The 17,154-nt window shown below is 39.9% G+C and overlaps 1 protein-coding gene across 2 annotated transcripts in view; it reads right to left on the minus strand.

Moving 5' to 3' along the window:
- Cntn5 (contactin 5) overlaps positions 1-17,154 on the minus strand; it is a 1,138,775-nt gene that overhangs the window by 83,816 nt on the left and 1,037,805 nt on the right. For both annotated transcript variants that reach the window (XM_041657731.1, XM_041657730.1), the window contains one exon: positions 11,824-11,944. In XM_041657731.1, coding sequence (XP_041513665.1) covers positions 11,824-11,944 — 121 coding nt within the window. The remainder of the gene's footprint in view (positions 1-11,823; positions 11,945-17,154) is intronic.

A 17,154-nucleotide genomic window follows, 5' to 3' on the forward strand; every position in this document is an offset into this window, starting at 1 on the left:
CAAGCCTATAACGTGGACTACCTTGTTCAGTGGGGGTGTGATGGATGCTGTTCATTAGCTTGACTCAACATTCTGTGAGCCGAGTATTGAGACAAATACCCAATCTCTGATTTACCGATTCATGTAGATTAGGTGATAAAATGCCTTTGCAAGAATGATTAGATATTTTAAATGAAGTTTAGTAATAACAGTCTTATTTCTTGAGATGACATAAAAGAAATAATTACGGGAAGCAATAGCCTCCTGAACAAAACCTGTAATTAAAGCAGACTTGTTCCCTGCCGTAGTTTTCTGTGATTAATGAACACATAACCAAATCAGAATGCTGACAGTTAAGTAAGCTGACACTTGGATAGAGATGATTAACTCAGGCAATTTGCTAAAGCTGTCTGTCCATCAATATTTTGTACCTTTGACCTAGACTGTTTTGAAATAATAAACATAGTTTTTGGGGAATCAAAATCGCTCATACTACTTGATTTCAATGCTTCAACCCTATCTATTTTATGAGATTATTTTATTTTACAATGACTCTAAAAGCTTTTAGTTTTCTTGCCAGTATTTTCAAGGGGCTCTTACTTTTCTGTTTGCTTTGCTTTTCAGTACAGGACCTCAGTAAGTAACCAGGCTGGTTTTGATCTCAAAATGCTTCTGCTTCAGCTTCCATAGTGCTGGGTAGTGATGTGAGTCATGGTGACTGCCCACTAAGCTGGAGGCATGGTCATATATGTACCTATGTAAGCCTCCATGGAATCAATATTTATATGTATCAAACATTGAACAGTATGATTTGAGTCAATACCATGCAAGATGTGGATACTCATCCAAAATTCACTTCTGGATGAAAACACTGGTGATGTGCACCAAGATGAAGGCTGTGCGGCTAGAATGACGAGTTTTAGCTTGTTGCTTTTTTCTCTCATCTGATTCTATGTGAAATATAATTCATACATTTAAACTCTCCTTACTCAGTCCTATCTTCAAGTTTTTTTTTAAATGTTTTGTTCCTATGCATGTCTGTATGTTTATCGAGTGTGTGTGGGTGCTTGTGGAGGCGAGTGAGGCTGCCAGATCCCCTGGATTCTGAGATCAGGCCGTCATAAACTACAGTGAACCAGACTCGGGTCCTTCAGAAGAGCAGCAGACACTCTTAAGAACGGAGCCAGCTCTCCAGCCAATCCTTAGGACTGTATGTGAGTTTGATATGCTTTAGTGAGGCCAGGAGGCAGTCAAACTGCTCCGGATACATTCAGAGTGCATCGTCACACTGTCATTGAGCTTGCAGAGGAAAGCTACTGATATTATTGAGTATTTCAGTCAGTGTAGGAAGAGCTAGGGTCGCCTGGTGAGTAAACGGAGATCACTGTTCTGATTATACACAGCGTGAAGATAAGTGGTTCTCCTTAACCTTGGAGACAACTGTAAGAACTTCCACTTTCTTTACGACAGAGCAGCAGTCACGGAGAAATGTATTACCTTTTGAAATATCATCCCTACCCCTTTAAAAATGGTTATTTTGTATATGTGGTGGGCTGGGGGGCTGTTCTCTCGATTTAGAGGATGGTACCCAGGGCACCAGGCTTCAGTGCCTACTGCTGTCACCACGGAGCCATCTTGCCATCCCTCCTCTTTTCTCACTTTTCATTTTTCTTTCCCCTTTCCCCATTGTTTTGTGTTTGTTTTTGCTTTTGTTTAAATGAAGAAGCGTTAGCCGGCTTCTTCATGTCAGAACTGTCCAGCTTGTCTCAGAATGAGACAGAATTTTGATATGGATCTTTCCCTAATTTGATATTGTATCAGCTGGGTGAAAGGATAGCTATCATAGGAATCTTACAGTACTTGGGGAATTTCAAAATCAGGCTGTCAAGACACAAGGGATGCATGGCTCCTTCCTTTGTCTGGAACACATACCCGGCAGAAGTTTTCTCCACAGCGCTTTTCTGGCAACACTTAACCTAGTCTTCCCTACCTCATCTAATGAGTATTTGTCTCTTTGAATCGAGAAAAGGCTTTTATTTTTATTATTACAATTAACTGGTTTTTTTTTCTTCTAAACCTGGGTATCAGTTTTCTCCATTGCTTTTAGTTTTAAGGCACCAGATCTGATTCCTAATTATAAAGGTGAGACTCACTAACAGGGTAGAGACCTATGCACTCAGGACTGCCAACCTTCAGGTAATGTAGCAAGCTGGTATCTCCTAGTTCACACGAAGCAATAATTTATACATGGCTTAGTATTAAAACAGAATACCTTGTAAAAGTTCTTTTACCAAGAATGAGTATGTTTGTATGTATGTATGTATATCAGCTTTTCCAGACATCATCTGGTGTTATGGGTTTTTGGTTTTGTTTTGTTTTGTTCTTCACTGCTGTATCACCTCCCTTGCTCTAACTCATTACAGAGCTAATTGTCTTTGTAATTCCCAATTAAAAATTACTTAGTGAGACAGAGACATTTCCCCTGCCAGGTGTTTGGGAGGGCAGAATCCAATCAGCAGTTAAGTTTTTTCCATTCACTTCACTTCCTTTCTCTGTTAGGTCTGTTTGTTTTGTTAAGTGAGGACTCAGTCAGACACAAGACAATGCTCTCCAAAAGCAAGTTAATTAAGAACCCGGTACCGGAACACAAGAGCTAGAATTTTTGAGCAAAGACTCTGGTGGACTTACCAATGTTCTTTTGTCTTCTTTGGAGATGTGACCAGCCGCTGGGTTGACATCCAGAACTTCTCTTTCTAGCCTGGTACTAGCTGACTACACATGGGTTATGGAAACTGGGCAGGAGAGTACATGTCCACTTATAAGCATGTTCACTGTGGGCTTCAAACACTTGCACTCAGTACACCAAGGACCTGCTCAAACAATCTCAATGACAGTCATGGGAATCATATTGAGAAAAACAGAAGGGGTGGCTGTTCAGTGGCGGCTAGGTTAAGCTCTGTCTGTACAGCCATGTGAAATGGGAAGAGGGAGGATGGCTTCTGCAGAGAGTTCACACAAACAGGAGATTTAAAAGACAGGTTCTCGGGATGGTTTCCTGAAGATTGCCTGTCCTGGTATAAAAGGCTGTGCTGTTTTTCTTCGGTTCTTTTGGTTCCATGAACCGTAATTAGGCAGGAGAGAGGTAGCAAGTGGTCAGAAGAGTTTATGAATTGCAGTGAATTTTTCCCAGAGCACTTTGGGGTTTTGCTCTTGTCTTACTAGAGTGGTGATTGCAGACATGTTTAAAGAGAGGGCGGAAGGAGATCTCCTATTTCCCGGAGCTTAGCATTCCTGGAGACATCTCATCTAGAAAGGATTGCTTTATGCCATTACATCTGCTAAGATGCCTTACTTTACTGAGAAAGCAGCCATTGGAATCAGATATTTGAGTTAGTTGGCCAGATATGGGGCCAGAAGGCGAGATTTGTCAGTATGGTCAGTGACTATTTAGGCCAAGGTCTAAAATAGAAAGCGGCAAGCAGTCATGTCTCCTGGGCAGGTGCTCAAAGAGCAGGCACCTTAGAGGATTCAGGAATGTAGCATCTTATGCTGGAAGATACGTGGGAATGTAAATGTGTGTGGGTGTTCTTGACTTAGCAAATAATGCCATATTTTTGAAGCTTTCCCTGGCTTAGCACCCTGATGAAAATCCTCTGTCACTTAGGTAAAGTTTGTCCCGCTATCCTCTCTCCCATCTCTCTTTTCATACTCTTTCTTCTTCCATGTTCCCAGTAATCACCTTTTCCTACTTTTCTAAATATCAACATGGTGAAACTACTCTATGTGGGCCTAGTGGTTACAGTGGTTAAGAGTATGGAGACAATGTGCCTGTTAACTACAGAGGGCACAACACTAAGAAAAAAGGAAGGTCTTGAGGTCATATCCTGGGTACTGTACTGGCCCAGTGAGGGTGGCAGTCAACATGTTACTAAGTTTTTCTGTGCCTTAGTTTCCTTATCTGCATTCTGAAGCTAAAACTAGTACTTCTGTCATTGTTTTTGTAGGAGAAGGTGAGTGAAGAAAGTCAAATAATTCACATGGACTCATTAATGCCGAGACTGGCATACAAGAAGATATTACTAACTGTGAGCTGACTGTTTTTATTGTTATAATTGAGCTTAGAGCCATATGCCTGTGTCAGGACTTGACATGTAGCAAAAACACGAGGAATATGTCTCTCATTCCCTAGTTCTCAGCTGAGCACCTAACACATATGAATCTCTCTCTCTCTCTCTCTCTCTCTCTCTCTCTCTCTCTCTGTCTGTTTCTCTCTCTCTCTCTCTCTCTCTCTCTCTCTCTCTCTCTCTCTCTGTGTGTGTGTGTGTGTGTATGTGTGTGTGAAAACCAGAGGTATTTTCTGCAATTACTTTCCCTCTCACTGATTTCCTCACTTAACCTGGAGCTCATCAATCTGGCTAGTACAGCTGACCAGAAATCTCTAGGTACCCACTCCTCTCTAACCTATTCAGTTCAGGGGTTATGGTTGTATATCAGTGCACCTAATTTTGTGCTGGACATCCAAATTACAACCTCACACTTGTGCAACAAGCCCTTTGCCTGCTGAGCCATCTCTTCTGCCCTTGCATTATAAATATTTGATGAACAACCTTTAATTAATGAATGGAGAGTGAGTGAGGTTTAAATTAAACAAGTTAGCCAAGCACATTTAGCAAGACCTTGTGTGTGAAGCTGTGACCAAGTCTATGTGACTAAAACCTCCAGTTTTTCTAAGCTACTCCCTTTTACTCCTCCTGCATGTCTTTCTTGTCCTGCTGGAATTTTGCTTTTTACTCTTCACTCTGCTAAACTTGCCTTTGCCATGGCTGTCGATGACTTCCAAATCACTAAATCCAAAGGTATATAGATTGTTTCTTATTTCACTTGTTGGTGGGAGTGGTGGGTAGCAGGTGCAAGTCTGTGTATTTTGGGAGTTTGTTTGCACATGTATGTGCATACATATGGAAACCAGAGATCAATCTTTGCTATCATTCCTCAAGTGCTCTTGACCTTGTTTATTTGAGATAGAGTCTATTCATTGATCTGGAGCTCATTGATTTATCTATGCAGGCTGGAAAGGAAGACCAAGGAATCATCCTGCCTCTATCTCCAGAGCACAAGGATAACACATGTGCTTCAACGCAACTGACTTTTTAACTTAAGTTCTGGGGCTCAAGCCCAGATTCCCATGTTCACCGAGATGCCACTAAACTATCTGTTGCCCAGTGGTCCCTGTCTGTCTGGTCTTTTTCTCCCTCACCCAGTTGCTCCCTACTGAAGCTTCTTTTGTATTTGTTCCCATGACCTGATTCATTTGGATTTTCTTGCTGATAGCTCTGTCTTTAACAGATTCTTCACAATCTCATGGCAAATACCCTCTTCTATATTTCCTTTCCACTGTCTGTAGTATGCTGCTAGTGCTCAGGCTAGCATACCCACTCCAGTGTAGCTCTCAGTGAGCTTCAGGTCAATGAATAGACTCTATCTCAAATAAGCAATGTGGAGAGCACCTGAGGGATGACAGCAAAGATTGATCTCTGGCTTCCACATGTATTCTTTCTTACGGGATAGGAAAGCCTATAACCTCCATGGCCTTAAAGACACTTTGCTTACTGCATATTTGTAGAGGACCCTTAACTGTTGCTCCCTTCCTTATAATCAACTTCCCTTATACCTACCTCATTAAATGGATGTGATCGAAAGTGACCATGACTGCATAATTAATTTTCTTAGTTGGGGGTATATAATTTATGATCTCTACTTGGCCAAATTTCAAAGTGAAGATGGGCCATGATAAATCACCCTGATGCTGTCTCTTGGTCCAACCAGAATATAGACATGGGCCACTTTCACACCAAGACTAGAATTCACATTTGCTTTCTCTCTGCCGTTTTCCATAGTCAAAGGATCACGATACCATGTAGATTCAGTAGATTCTCTTTGACTTTCTGGGTCTCTACCTCCCTTCCCATTTTTCTATCTCCACCATTACTTGTTCTTCTTACTGGGACTGTAATTGTAGTGTACTGTGGCTCTATGTGAAGAAAACGTTGGCCTCACTCATCTACAACCCTCTCTGATGGTCTTCCTTAGTGCATCCCTATTCCCTTTGGATACTGTTTCTTCTCTGAGCATCCATGACAAAAGGCTGAGTTCTTTCTTATGGTATAAGAAAGCACCTTTACTCAGAACCATCCCATCATTGACTTGGCACATTGTACGAACCCTGTCAATAAAGAGTAAAATCAATCTTTAAAAATCTAACTTCTTATATTAAGCATTCATCTTCACATGTTTATATAAATGTGATGATAATATGTTTATATTGGGATGTATGTATAAGAAATATGGGACCAAAAGCAGAATGGAATGGGATTCTCAAACAGTTTTTGCTTGAGTATAGCTATGACATGAAACACAATGATTATAATGTTCTTAAAAGTGAGCTAGAGAAGTCATAGCTTTTGTTTCAGGACAATGGCACATTCTCATCAAGCAGCTTGAGGAGGTCTGTGTGCTGGTGGAAATGTCAAGGTCTGAGGGAAAGCTTGGATTCTAGAAGGCACTTCATATTCGCTGAGTGCACAGCATGCTGGAGACTCAGACATTTTTAGTTGGATAACTATGTGTGCTGACACTGCCCCTCATTTGTTCAGTTTTGTTTTCTGATGTGTCTGCCCATGAGTGCGTGCTACTGAAGTCATTTCAGCTCTGCTGGCATTGTTAACTGTGATTTCCATGAACCAAAACAAAAGTGGTGCTGAGATGCCAAATACTTGATTGACAAAAGAAATGTCACTTTTGTAGTTTAAAGGTTCTGCTGATTAGCAAATAACTCTCTGGAAAGAGTAAGAGGATAGACACTTGCTCTTAAAGAAAATCTAGTCTGAAACACAGATATTAATAACAATTTAAAATCAATGTAGATATCAAGGGTGGTTCTATGAGGAGTGATGAACACATTAAGTTTGGTTTATTTCTTTTTTTAAGATGTATTTATTTATTATGTATATTGTGTTCTGCCCGCATGTGTGCCTGTAGGCCAGTAGAGCACACTAGATCTCATTACAGATGGTTGTGAATCACCATGGGAATTGAACTCAGGTCCTCTGGAAGAGCAGCCAGTGCTCTTAACCACTGAGCCATCTCTCCAGTCCCGTTTTTTTTTTTTAAGTTAATTGACAATATTTTAGGTTGTTTCTACTGAGCTTGGGGAGTGACAGTGCAGGCACCTTTCTAAAAGAAAAGTGCAGAAAATTCCCAAACATTGTCTCTGGCTATTGAGACTCACAAGATAACAGAACTTGGAGTAAATGTAGACAATGTTTAATTAAAGTTTATCAAACTATTTCCCATTCAAAAATAAACTGATATTATATGTTATTTTCAACAGTCTTAAAAATATACAAATGGATAATATTTTAAAACTAATTAAAAAGCTGTCTCTTGAAGTTGTCTGGAAATAAATCATCTTATTAGGTAGCATCATCTATCTTATGGTGGAAAAATGTTTTTATCTTGAATTAAACTGCAACTATTGAGCTAGTGAGATGGCTCTGCAGGTAACAGTACCGGCCAACAAGTCTGGTGAACTGAGTCCTACATGTCTCTGTGTCTTACATGATAGAAGGAAAGAACTGACACCCACAAGTTGCCCTCTCACCTCAAAATGGGTGCTAACATGCAAAAACCACACACAGGCACACACACTCACATACACAAACACATACACCTCACATAGAGCAATAAACAATTTAAATGTACAAGATAGAAATGTCTATAATGTTTGCTTCAGACCAATATAGTTCTTTCAAAACATAGGTGTCATGGAGTAAAATAATAGATTATTTTGGTATATATGAACAAATTTTTAAATAATATTCCATGCCCTCCGTTTGACTTGCTAGAGTGATACAGAATTTAACAGTTGCAGAAGCTGTCTTCACAAGTGTGCAACCAGTACACTGCCCAGACTCCCGAGACTGAAGGAGCCCTGTGCTTAGCATGATGTCTTAGTATCACTCTTCTGGAGTTCTAAACAATCTTGACTGAGGCAGACCATAACTTTCTTTTTATTGGGTCCCTAAATTGTGCACTTAGGACCATTGCTATGCTTACACTGTCCTTCCCAGTTCCTCCTACTTCTCTTGTAAGGTCAACGTTTATCCAAGGACATTTGAATGGTGCTTCCCACAAAGGCACCTGTCACCCAGATAAAGCATAAGTAGAACTTTTAGAGGTCTGAGGCCTCAGCTTCATGTTTTCATTCTGAGTGTGGCCCACACCCCAGCTACCGCCAACTAGATGAATGGACAGGGGAAGAAGCTCATAGCAACTTATAAACGAGAGTGTGGTAAGTTACCTCATAAACCAGGTGCACTTGGGATGGCATTAGAATGTCAAGGAAAATTACTAGGCAGTCTGGGAAAGATTAAACTATTGAAGTTTAAAAATTGAAAATAGATGGAACTGAGTTGAAAGGAAAAGTCAAGAAAATTGAATTGAATATAAGTTTAATTCTCAGAGAAAGAAGCAATGGTGTTGGATTAGAGGCACATGCCTGAAATTAGTTACATGAGGCCAAACATGTTATAAATCAGGGGTGTCCGTTCCTCTCAAATTCAGTTGAATACATGCTAGCTAGGTCTGTAAGATGCTGCACAGATTTCAGGTATTAGAAGGACCCAGAAGATGGTTGGTTTTCTGATTTATATATATATATATATATATATATTTTTTTTACTATTCCCATAATTTCTTTCATTTTCTTTGAAACAGTCTTAAAGAGCTGAGGCTGGACTTGAGTTTCCTGTGTTGCCATCTGACCATGAGCTTTTAATTCTTCCGATTTACTGTGTAAGTGCCGAGGTTACAGACATGCTGTCTCGTTTGACTCAGAATTTCCCGACTTACCATTTTTCATTAAGAAAATGTTAAAAATAAATATAGAAATTAAATGAAACACGATTTTCTTAATTTCTTCCTCTACCTGTGAGCAGAATAAAAGGAACTCAGGCCCAGGCTCCAGTAATACTAGTTGAAGTGAGCATGTCTTATTTAGCTTTCCTACTGTGGTGTTTACTGTGTACATCATTGGTTTATGAAACATGGAGTAACAAAGGAATATTTCTTTCTGGAGTAGTCTCACTGCAATAGGCTGTTTCATATATTCTCTGAGTGTGTCGGGGTCTTCAAAGTAGTGTGTCTCTTCCCAAAACTTCTTTCCTGAAGGCCTATCTCTCTTTCCCTGAAAAACAGAATAGACTTCTCTTGATTTTTTATGTGTTCCTACAGCATGGCAAGACTTCTTTTATCTACTGCTTTTATATATACTTCTCAAAAATGAAGAAAATGGTGTCCAGATATCTGAAAATAATTTGGTTTCTGATTATATTTATATTCTAGCACAATAACTTCTTTTAGGATATTCATGACTGCTAGGATTTTTGTGGTTCTGCAGATTACATATGGTGCCATCATAATGTTGTTTCAATGAAATCAAAATTTGTGAAAGGAGATGATTGATTATATGGTGTATGTAATTATTTATAGCATATAGAAATTTGGGATAATGATAATGGTAGAAGGGGGATGAGAAATAGCATTAATAGTTACAACCAAAATTGAAAACTAAAACATTAAAATAAGTTTTGGGGGAAAATATCCCCCTTAAGACACAAAGCAAGAGCGAGGCTGGGAGCTGGAGTCTGGAGCATTCTGATTCTAAGAAGGAGCAGTGGGGTAAATCTACCACACCTGGACCCACTTAGAATACTGGCTCAGGACACATTAAGATGCACAAAGGAGCTGGGTGGTGGTGGCGCATGCCTTTAATCCCAGCACTTGGGAGGCAGAGGCTGGTGGATCTCTGTGAGTTTGAGGCCAGCCTGGTCTACAGAGCGAGTTCCAGGACAGTTGGAGCTGATACACAGAAAATCCCTATCTCAACCTCCTCACCCCCCCCCCCCCAAGAGATGCACAAAGGACTGGCAAAGACCATCTTTAATGAAAACTAAGGTAATGAGAGGACCTTTCTTCAGGCCGTAAGAATAGAGATTGTTTTCCTAAATCAGCATCAGAATATGATCTTAAGAACATATTCCTTGTGACTTATATGTGCTTCAGGTGTGATCAACAATGAAAAAAAAAAGAACTGTCTAATCTATGGTGCTCTGCAAGTAGGGTGGTCCTCACTGCTCCCGCACACATTTTGTTAACTTATAAAATAATAACACTGGCGCCTGAGTTTCAACAGCCTTTAGAAAAACTCACTCTAGAGTGTGCAGCTTTGGTCTTACTTCTTAGAGTGGAAGATTATTCCTTCTTTACAGAGAGTGAAGGGAGCAGGACAGGAGACATGCAGAGTAAAGCCACCCTCAGAAGTCAACATAAATCAAGCAATATTACAGCATGCGCCATTTTCATTGTAAAAATGATGATGACAGATGAAGCATAACCCTCACTTTAGTTTAAACATCTCTCCAAGACTAACTGGGAGGGAAAGAAAGTTATTTTCCCTAATTTCGGAAATCTGATACGAGTACATAATCAAAAATTGGTGACTGAAATGTACTCACTTCAAGGGGAAGTTCGAGTTCACTGGTACATAAATATTCTGGCGCTAGCAACCTGTTTGACATTGCTACTGGGTGCAATTCCAAAATTAATGCATTTAATCATCTCCTAGGCATAAAGCCAAAGGCTAAGGGAGCAGAACATGACAACGTTGGCCTTGAATTATGTTCTGAACCCTGTTGAGTTTAATTTTACTTACAAAGCAGGATATGTAGTTTGCCATTTAAATTTGTCCCTTAGAGTCCAGGAAAAAAAAAAAACTGGGTTCTTGTTATCAGCGTCTAAATTGTAGTATTCATCTGGAAAGTTTAAATTTTAGGAGGATCAATCTAAATTACTAGTCAAGTGCACACAGTTAATATACATAACTAAGGCAGACAATAGCAAGAGAAGAAAGCAATTTTATACCTATTTGAGTGAGGGGGGTACAGTGTGCAGTAATATAAAGTTTTATTACTTGTGACTTTGCACAATTCAAGAATTGTGAAAACTGTCTATGAGTAACTATACTAAATAACAATTTATGATGAAAGAAAAAATACTTAATAACAAATTATGGGAAAAGAAAACTGAACATTTGGAGAGAATAAAGAGTGGAAAAAAGAAGGAAGAGGAGTAAAATACATGCTAAGATGTATATTTCTCATTTTGAGGAATAATAAGGCAAGTTGTGCTATATACATGTACTTAATTGAAATAAGACAAAACTTCATAGAGTTGCTGAATTTGGGGGGATGGCTCATATTTTGAAAATACTTAGATGTCAGTTTTACACAGACAGGCTGTATGTTGACATTTCTGTGTGTGTGTGTGTGTGTGTGTGTGTGTAAGAGAGAGTGTGTGTGTATGCATATATACACATGCATTTGAAAGGTATGTGTATATATATGTTTGTGTATATGTGCGTGCATATGTGTATATATGTATACATACAGCTTACAAGTACACACAGACACAGAGCAACCGTGACTCTGTGACCAATGTCTCTGCAGCTATGCTTTTGAGTTTGGGATTAAATTTGTTTGCCACTTAGCAGCCATTCATTCCTGCAAATGTTTTTGATATAGCTTTTAGCTTTTGTCTGTTTCTACGAATAGGTTTCTTACATCATCATCTCAAAGGCAAAACAAAGGTTAAGCAAAACTCACAGAGATCATGAAATTGAAAATGAACAGCACATTGCTGAAGAGCCCCCACGTCCATGCATTCCAGTCCCTTCATAGGATAATTTATAGTGATCATGTCTGCAGTCTGACCTCTTAGCATACTCACCCCTAACAAGAAGTTCTGCCTCATCTGACACACTGTCTGCTGTGGTCTGTACCCTGCAGCCATATCTCCCAGCATGCATCAGAAGGATGTTCCTGATCATTAAATCTGCAGAGGATGCTTGCTGAAAGAGGGATGAAGTGCCAGTTTAAAATGTTGCAAATCTGCCTAATTCAAGGTGGCTTAAGGGAGAACTTTACATATTCAAAGGCCCGTCTTTGGCCTTACAGTTTATATGATAACAATGCAGCAATCAAACATGCCCTGTCGTAAGGACTATACAGAGTTATACTTTTCACAACCACTCAAAAAGAGTTTCAACATTGAAAATTGCATAAAATGATTTAGCAGCAATAGTTAGGAGATATTTAAATATATACCAGTCATTCACAGCTTTAAAAGTACAGGAGAATCAGTAAAATTTATTGCTTTGCTATTGAAAGACAGGCCTATTGTTTGTGACAGTTAAACTGTGTTGAAAGAAATAGCAACTAGTGGGAAATTAATTATGAGACGGTAGCTGTTGAAAGATTATCTCATGAATATTTATTGAATATTTCCTTTTGTAAGTAGACTGTTGGTCACAGAATGTGACAGCACTTCAGGGAGAGATGACTAGTCTCCAGTCATGTGTCTTTTATGTAACAAAGATACAATCCTCCATAGCCACCATCATCAGGGAGCAGGGTCAGCCAGAACCTGTGTTAATGCAGCTATGAAAAGAGAGGACTGACTCTCAAAACACTCGATTTTATTAGCAATAAGATGATGAGAGCATAGTTTAATAACTGCAGTTAGGTGATTGGTAAGTGCGAGGGAGAGAATCTTTTGATGTATTGCTTATGGGATCAGGGAGGACTCTGTAGATGATTGACCAACAAATATAAACCTTTCCTTACCTAGTACTGTCCTTCAATTACTTTGTCAAAATTGATGGTGTCATGTTATCATTTAAAGATCCGGTATTGATTCATACTCATGTCTCCCCTGCCCCACACATGCTTTTAGTTTGCTCTTTGAGACATGATTTCATTATGTATGGGCTGGACTGGAACTCAATATTCTGCTCAGGCTGGCTTTGAACTTTCGCTTCAGCATGCCGAGTGATGGGATTATAGGCATGTGCCACCATTCCTGGTGATTTATTTTCTCTATCCAGTAAAACTATAGAAACACCTCAATATCTCTTGTTCTCATGTTGCAAACGAGGATAAGTTGGTTTGAATGTGCAGCTTGAAATAACATTCTCCAAGAATTTATGCATCAACTGAGCACCCGAAAGAATTCTTAATAAACCATTTCAGAGAAGGACCCCCGCCCCCAAATACAAGAGCTTTTAACGTTGGATGGAATGGAGACAAGTTACTTTTAAAAACATTGTGTTTGTCTTTACAGGGAAAAACATACTAGTAATTATTTAAGAATTTAGCCATTTGCCTTTGTTTTGAAATGAATGAATGGGTTTGTCATATCATGAAAAGAAAACTAATGTCTAGGAGTAATCCTGAGTTTTCTCCTCAGCATCTGTGGAGAGGGTGTGGTGTTGTGAGCTTGTGGAGCTCCCATCCCAGCGATGTTCTTTTCTTTCAGTGAATTACTCTGTGAAATTTTTTTCTCTACCTGATAGTTATTTTCTTTCTAGCTGATCTTACAATGGAGCATCTAAGGGTAATTTATTGAGACACAGTCTAATTGACTCATATACAAGAAGCTGTTTCACAGCCAGAATATATTAAAATGGATTTAAAAGTCACAATGGTTATTTTTGGAATGAAATATATGTCCATCAAATATCACAATTATGAATTATTTACGATACATCCTTAAAACCTAAGAAGATTCACTTTCTATGTGGTTGCTTTCTGGTGGGATGAAAAAACGTTATCCACTTTCTCAGTTCACTTTGACCAAGCACTCAATTCTTTCAGATACAAAGTGGAAACTTTAAAACACTCTGATCTTTCATTTTAGTGAAGAAACAAAAGAAAATTACACATTATAATCAATTGTTCAGACTCTAGTCGAGATCATTTATGAGTGATGTAATTTGTCTCCAGCTCAGATTGGGCCCACCCTGGCCCCATGATACGTGCTTCTGGAAGCTCATCCACCAAGACACTTAGCATTAGCCAGCAGTGACTGAGTTCTGTCCTAGGCCAGAATGGGAGACCTGTCTGCTGAGAAAGCAGAGAAGTTGCAGACAGAACTCCATCTGTAAGGATGAATGTTATTTTCCTTGTTTTGTTCTGGGAGCTGCTGATATTAGTCTGTATATATTTATTTTTTTTTTGAGACAAAGTTCTCGAAAGGCTGTCGAGGTTAGCCTCAGACTCAAAATCTTCCTTTGCCAGGCACCTAATGGCTGAGATGTCAGATGTAACAATCACCTCACTTTTGCTCTGTGTTGAAAGCAAATGAATTTGGTAGCAGTTTAAAAACAGGAAGGCTCAAGCTTATGGTTTTCAAAGTTAATTTGGACCAGTACACTCCTATCATTAAGTAATTCACATTTTATTTTACAGACATTTTCCTCCCAAATTATTTATTTTCTTTTGAATCTGAAGAAACGTTTTCAACCCTTTTACTTTTTGTGTAATTGAATTGAGAGTGAACATTGATGAAAGATAAAAAGAGTATTTGGGGTCATATAAACATGCAAGAAACTTGGTCTGTAGAGTAATCTCTCCTTTGCTGTCTGTGTGCGGCTCCCGAGATCAGAGCTCCATCATCCTCTATTGATGCAAAATGTCCGTATCCTGTTGCACAGGCCTAGATGTCATGCCCATCTGAGGAGTTGGAATTAATTCATTTTGGGCTGATCTCTTTCCTTGTGGACTATACCTGCATCATATTTTTAAACTCCTAAACAGGGGCACTTATAAGCAAAGCGAATGGACTGTGAAGAGTAAACCTGAATTCCCCTTGCAGTAGATTTACAGCTCTTTCAAGGGAAGTAATGAGGAGAATTCACAGGGGAACCCATTATCCTTAATCCGAACCCACAATGTGCAGCTCCTGTGAGAAAGTTTGCAATTCGTGCAGCTTTAATGAAATGGTTACTTACAGTGAGCTTTGCTTTCTTCAATTCAACATCGTTCCCACGTTCTGTCTCTCAGGAGGCACACTTTCTCTCCTCTGACTCTCATTTTACTTCCTGTCCTTTCTCCTCTCAGGTTTGGCTGCTGTGTTATCTGTTGCTTCCGAACAAATTCCCCACAACCAGGACTTAACCCGGTGCTCCAACACAGCCAACCATCACGTGGGCACTAAACACCATAGTGGTGCAAGAGGGACGGAGGAGCTAAATGAAGACTTAAGAGGGTCAGCTTGTTCATTGCCTGCCTGTGAGAACAGTGGGGACTGGCTCTTGTTCACTTTTCCTGGTCACACAATCTCATTAGAGCACTTGGGATTTCTATTTATAACTTTGAAGAAAATTGTGGCTACCTTTTCACCTGGGTCCAGTTTTTAAATGAACTACTTACCTACTGTTTGGCTGGGACTTCACCCCAGTCCCCTGTCATCTATTTTGAGATGTCAGGTGGGAAGATCCATTTCAAAGCTCCCTCCCCTGGGAGTTGCCTCAGTCCAAACTCCACCTTCAAGAAAGCCTGCCAAACAGTGCCCCCTCCCCAGGGAAGGTCAAGACCACTCCCACAGGCTATTTAAACTGCCCACCAGAGAATGAACACATGTTCTCCCAGTTTTCCGTGGTCCCTCCGTTCTGTTTTCTCCCTTTCTGTGTTTTCCTGGGGGGCTACCTGGGAGTGCTGGCATCCATTAAACCTGGTCATCTTTTAATTTGGTCTGATTGGGATTATTGCATTGGCGGAGAAGCTTGTCAGTCAGAAAAATACTTAATATTTGGAGGTTCCACCGGGGTCTGTTTTTCCCACTGGCCCAGGGCTACATGTTGGAAAATTCCCTTCTTGCCCGTGCTCTCCGCCAGGCTAAGATCAGCTTCGTGTGGGTGAGTTCCCCTTTCTCAGGTACATGCTGGACCTGTAGGATTTGGGGGCTGTCTTGTTGGAGTCACGGCCGTGCCAGCCACCATACCCCATAAGCAGTCCTCGCTGAGGTGGGACTGTGTGGATGGAAACATCTGCCCACACATTTTTCACGCCCCTGTGTTTTTGACTCAAGAGTCTTATCATGGTGGATGCATTGTGGTAGGCATTGAGTCCTGAGACTTGGCTTAGACTTGTAAAAATGGCCTCTTGCAATTCAAAGCCAGATTGCCCAACGCCCTTGGCCTGCCTTTTATAAAAATCCTTTTAAATTGGGGCTATCCAACACCTAGCATAAAACAAATAAATCTCCAAATGCCAAAGGTTTCTGGATGCTGTGCTCCCGCTCCCACTCCCCTCCCCCATCTTCTCCCTGTTTCTCTAACTGTTTATTGTTTGACTCCATTCCTGGCACTAACCTTGTCATGCTGGAACTCTCTACAAAGGATCCAGATCTGTTTTCCCCCTTTCCTTCCACTCTAAAACTGAATAGGTGTTCCATCTTTATGTTTCTGTTCCCTCTTGCAGCGTCTGCTAATCTGGTCCTTAATGGGACCACCTATGTGCTTCCCTGACTTCTGCTGCCTGCCAACACCAGGAATTTTAAGGTAACACAGGTTCATAAAAAAAAAAAGTTTTACTTGTCTGTCTGTTAAAGTAATGTGGTTATACTATGCTTTTATGTCTATCTGTTTATGTGTGTTTGTTTTCACGGTATGCTTGTCTTATTTCTCTGTGTATATGTATTTTAATATCTGTAAAATTTATGATTCCAGATTATATCAGCTCTAAAAAAAGCATTTGGGTAGCCACCATTTTGACCTCACTGCTATCTTGGGTAAGACTTATTAAAATATTCCTTTTTATCTTTTTACATTTACTATCATTGGTAAGCTATTACTAGTTTATGCAAAATACATGTCTAAATTTAATTTATGTGTCTAGTTTAAATATAACTAACAGGTAAGGGTACACAATTCTCAAGCACCTTTACAGATTTGAGAGTATGGCATTTAGCAAAAGAGCTTCTAACACAGAGACATGTCAGTTCCTGCAACATCCTATAGTTCCTCCAAGAAGTTACACGGTTATAAAAGACCTTCCACCTCAAGGCTTGCCTTTGGGTATGGCAAAGTCACACACACATACACACAACAAATAGCAGTCTTCCACCTCATCAGCTTCCTAGACACTACACTAGGGGATCAATCATCTCATCCTGCCAAAACAGGTAGATTAAATCTTCCCCCCACAGGAAAATCTTCGGGCCTCCTGGACTCAGCAGCTAATGGCAAGCACTGGTTCTAAGGCTGGTGTTCTCTAAAGA

The sequence above is a fragment of the Microtus oregoni genome, unplaced genomic scaffold, assembly GCF_018167655.1.
Source record: "Microtus oregoni isolate MIOR12 unplaced genomic scaffold, Mior012 000008F_ref0000371, whole genome shotgun sequence".
NCBI classification, from domain to species: Eukaryota; Metazoa; Chordata; class Mammalia; order Rodentia; family Cricetidae; genus Microtus; species Microtus oregoni.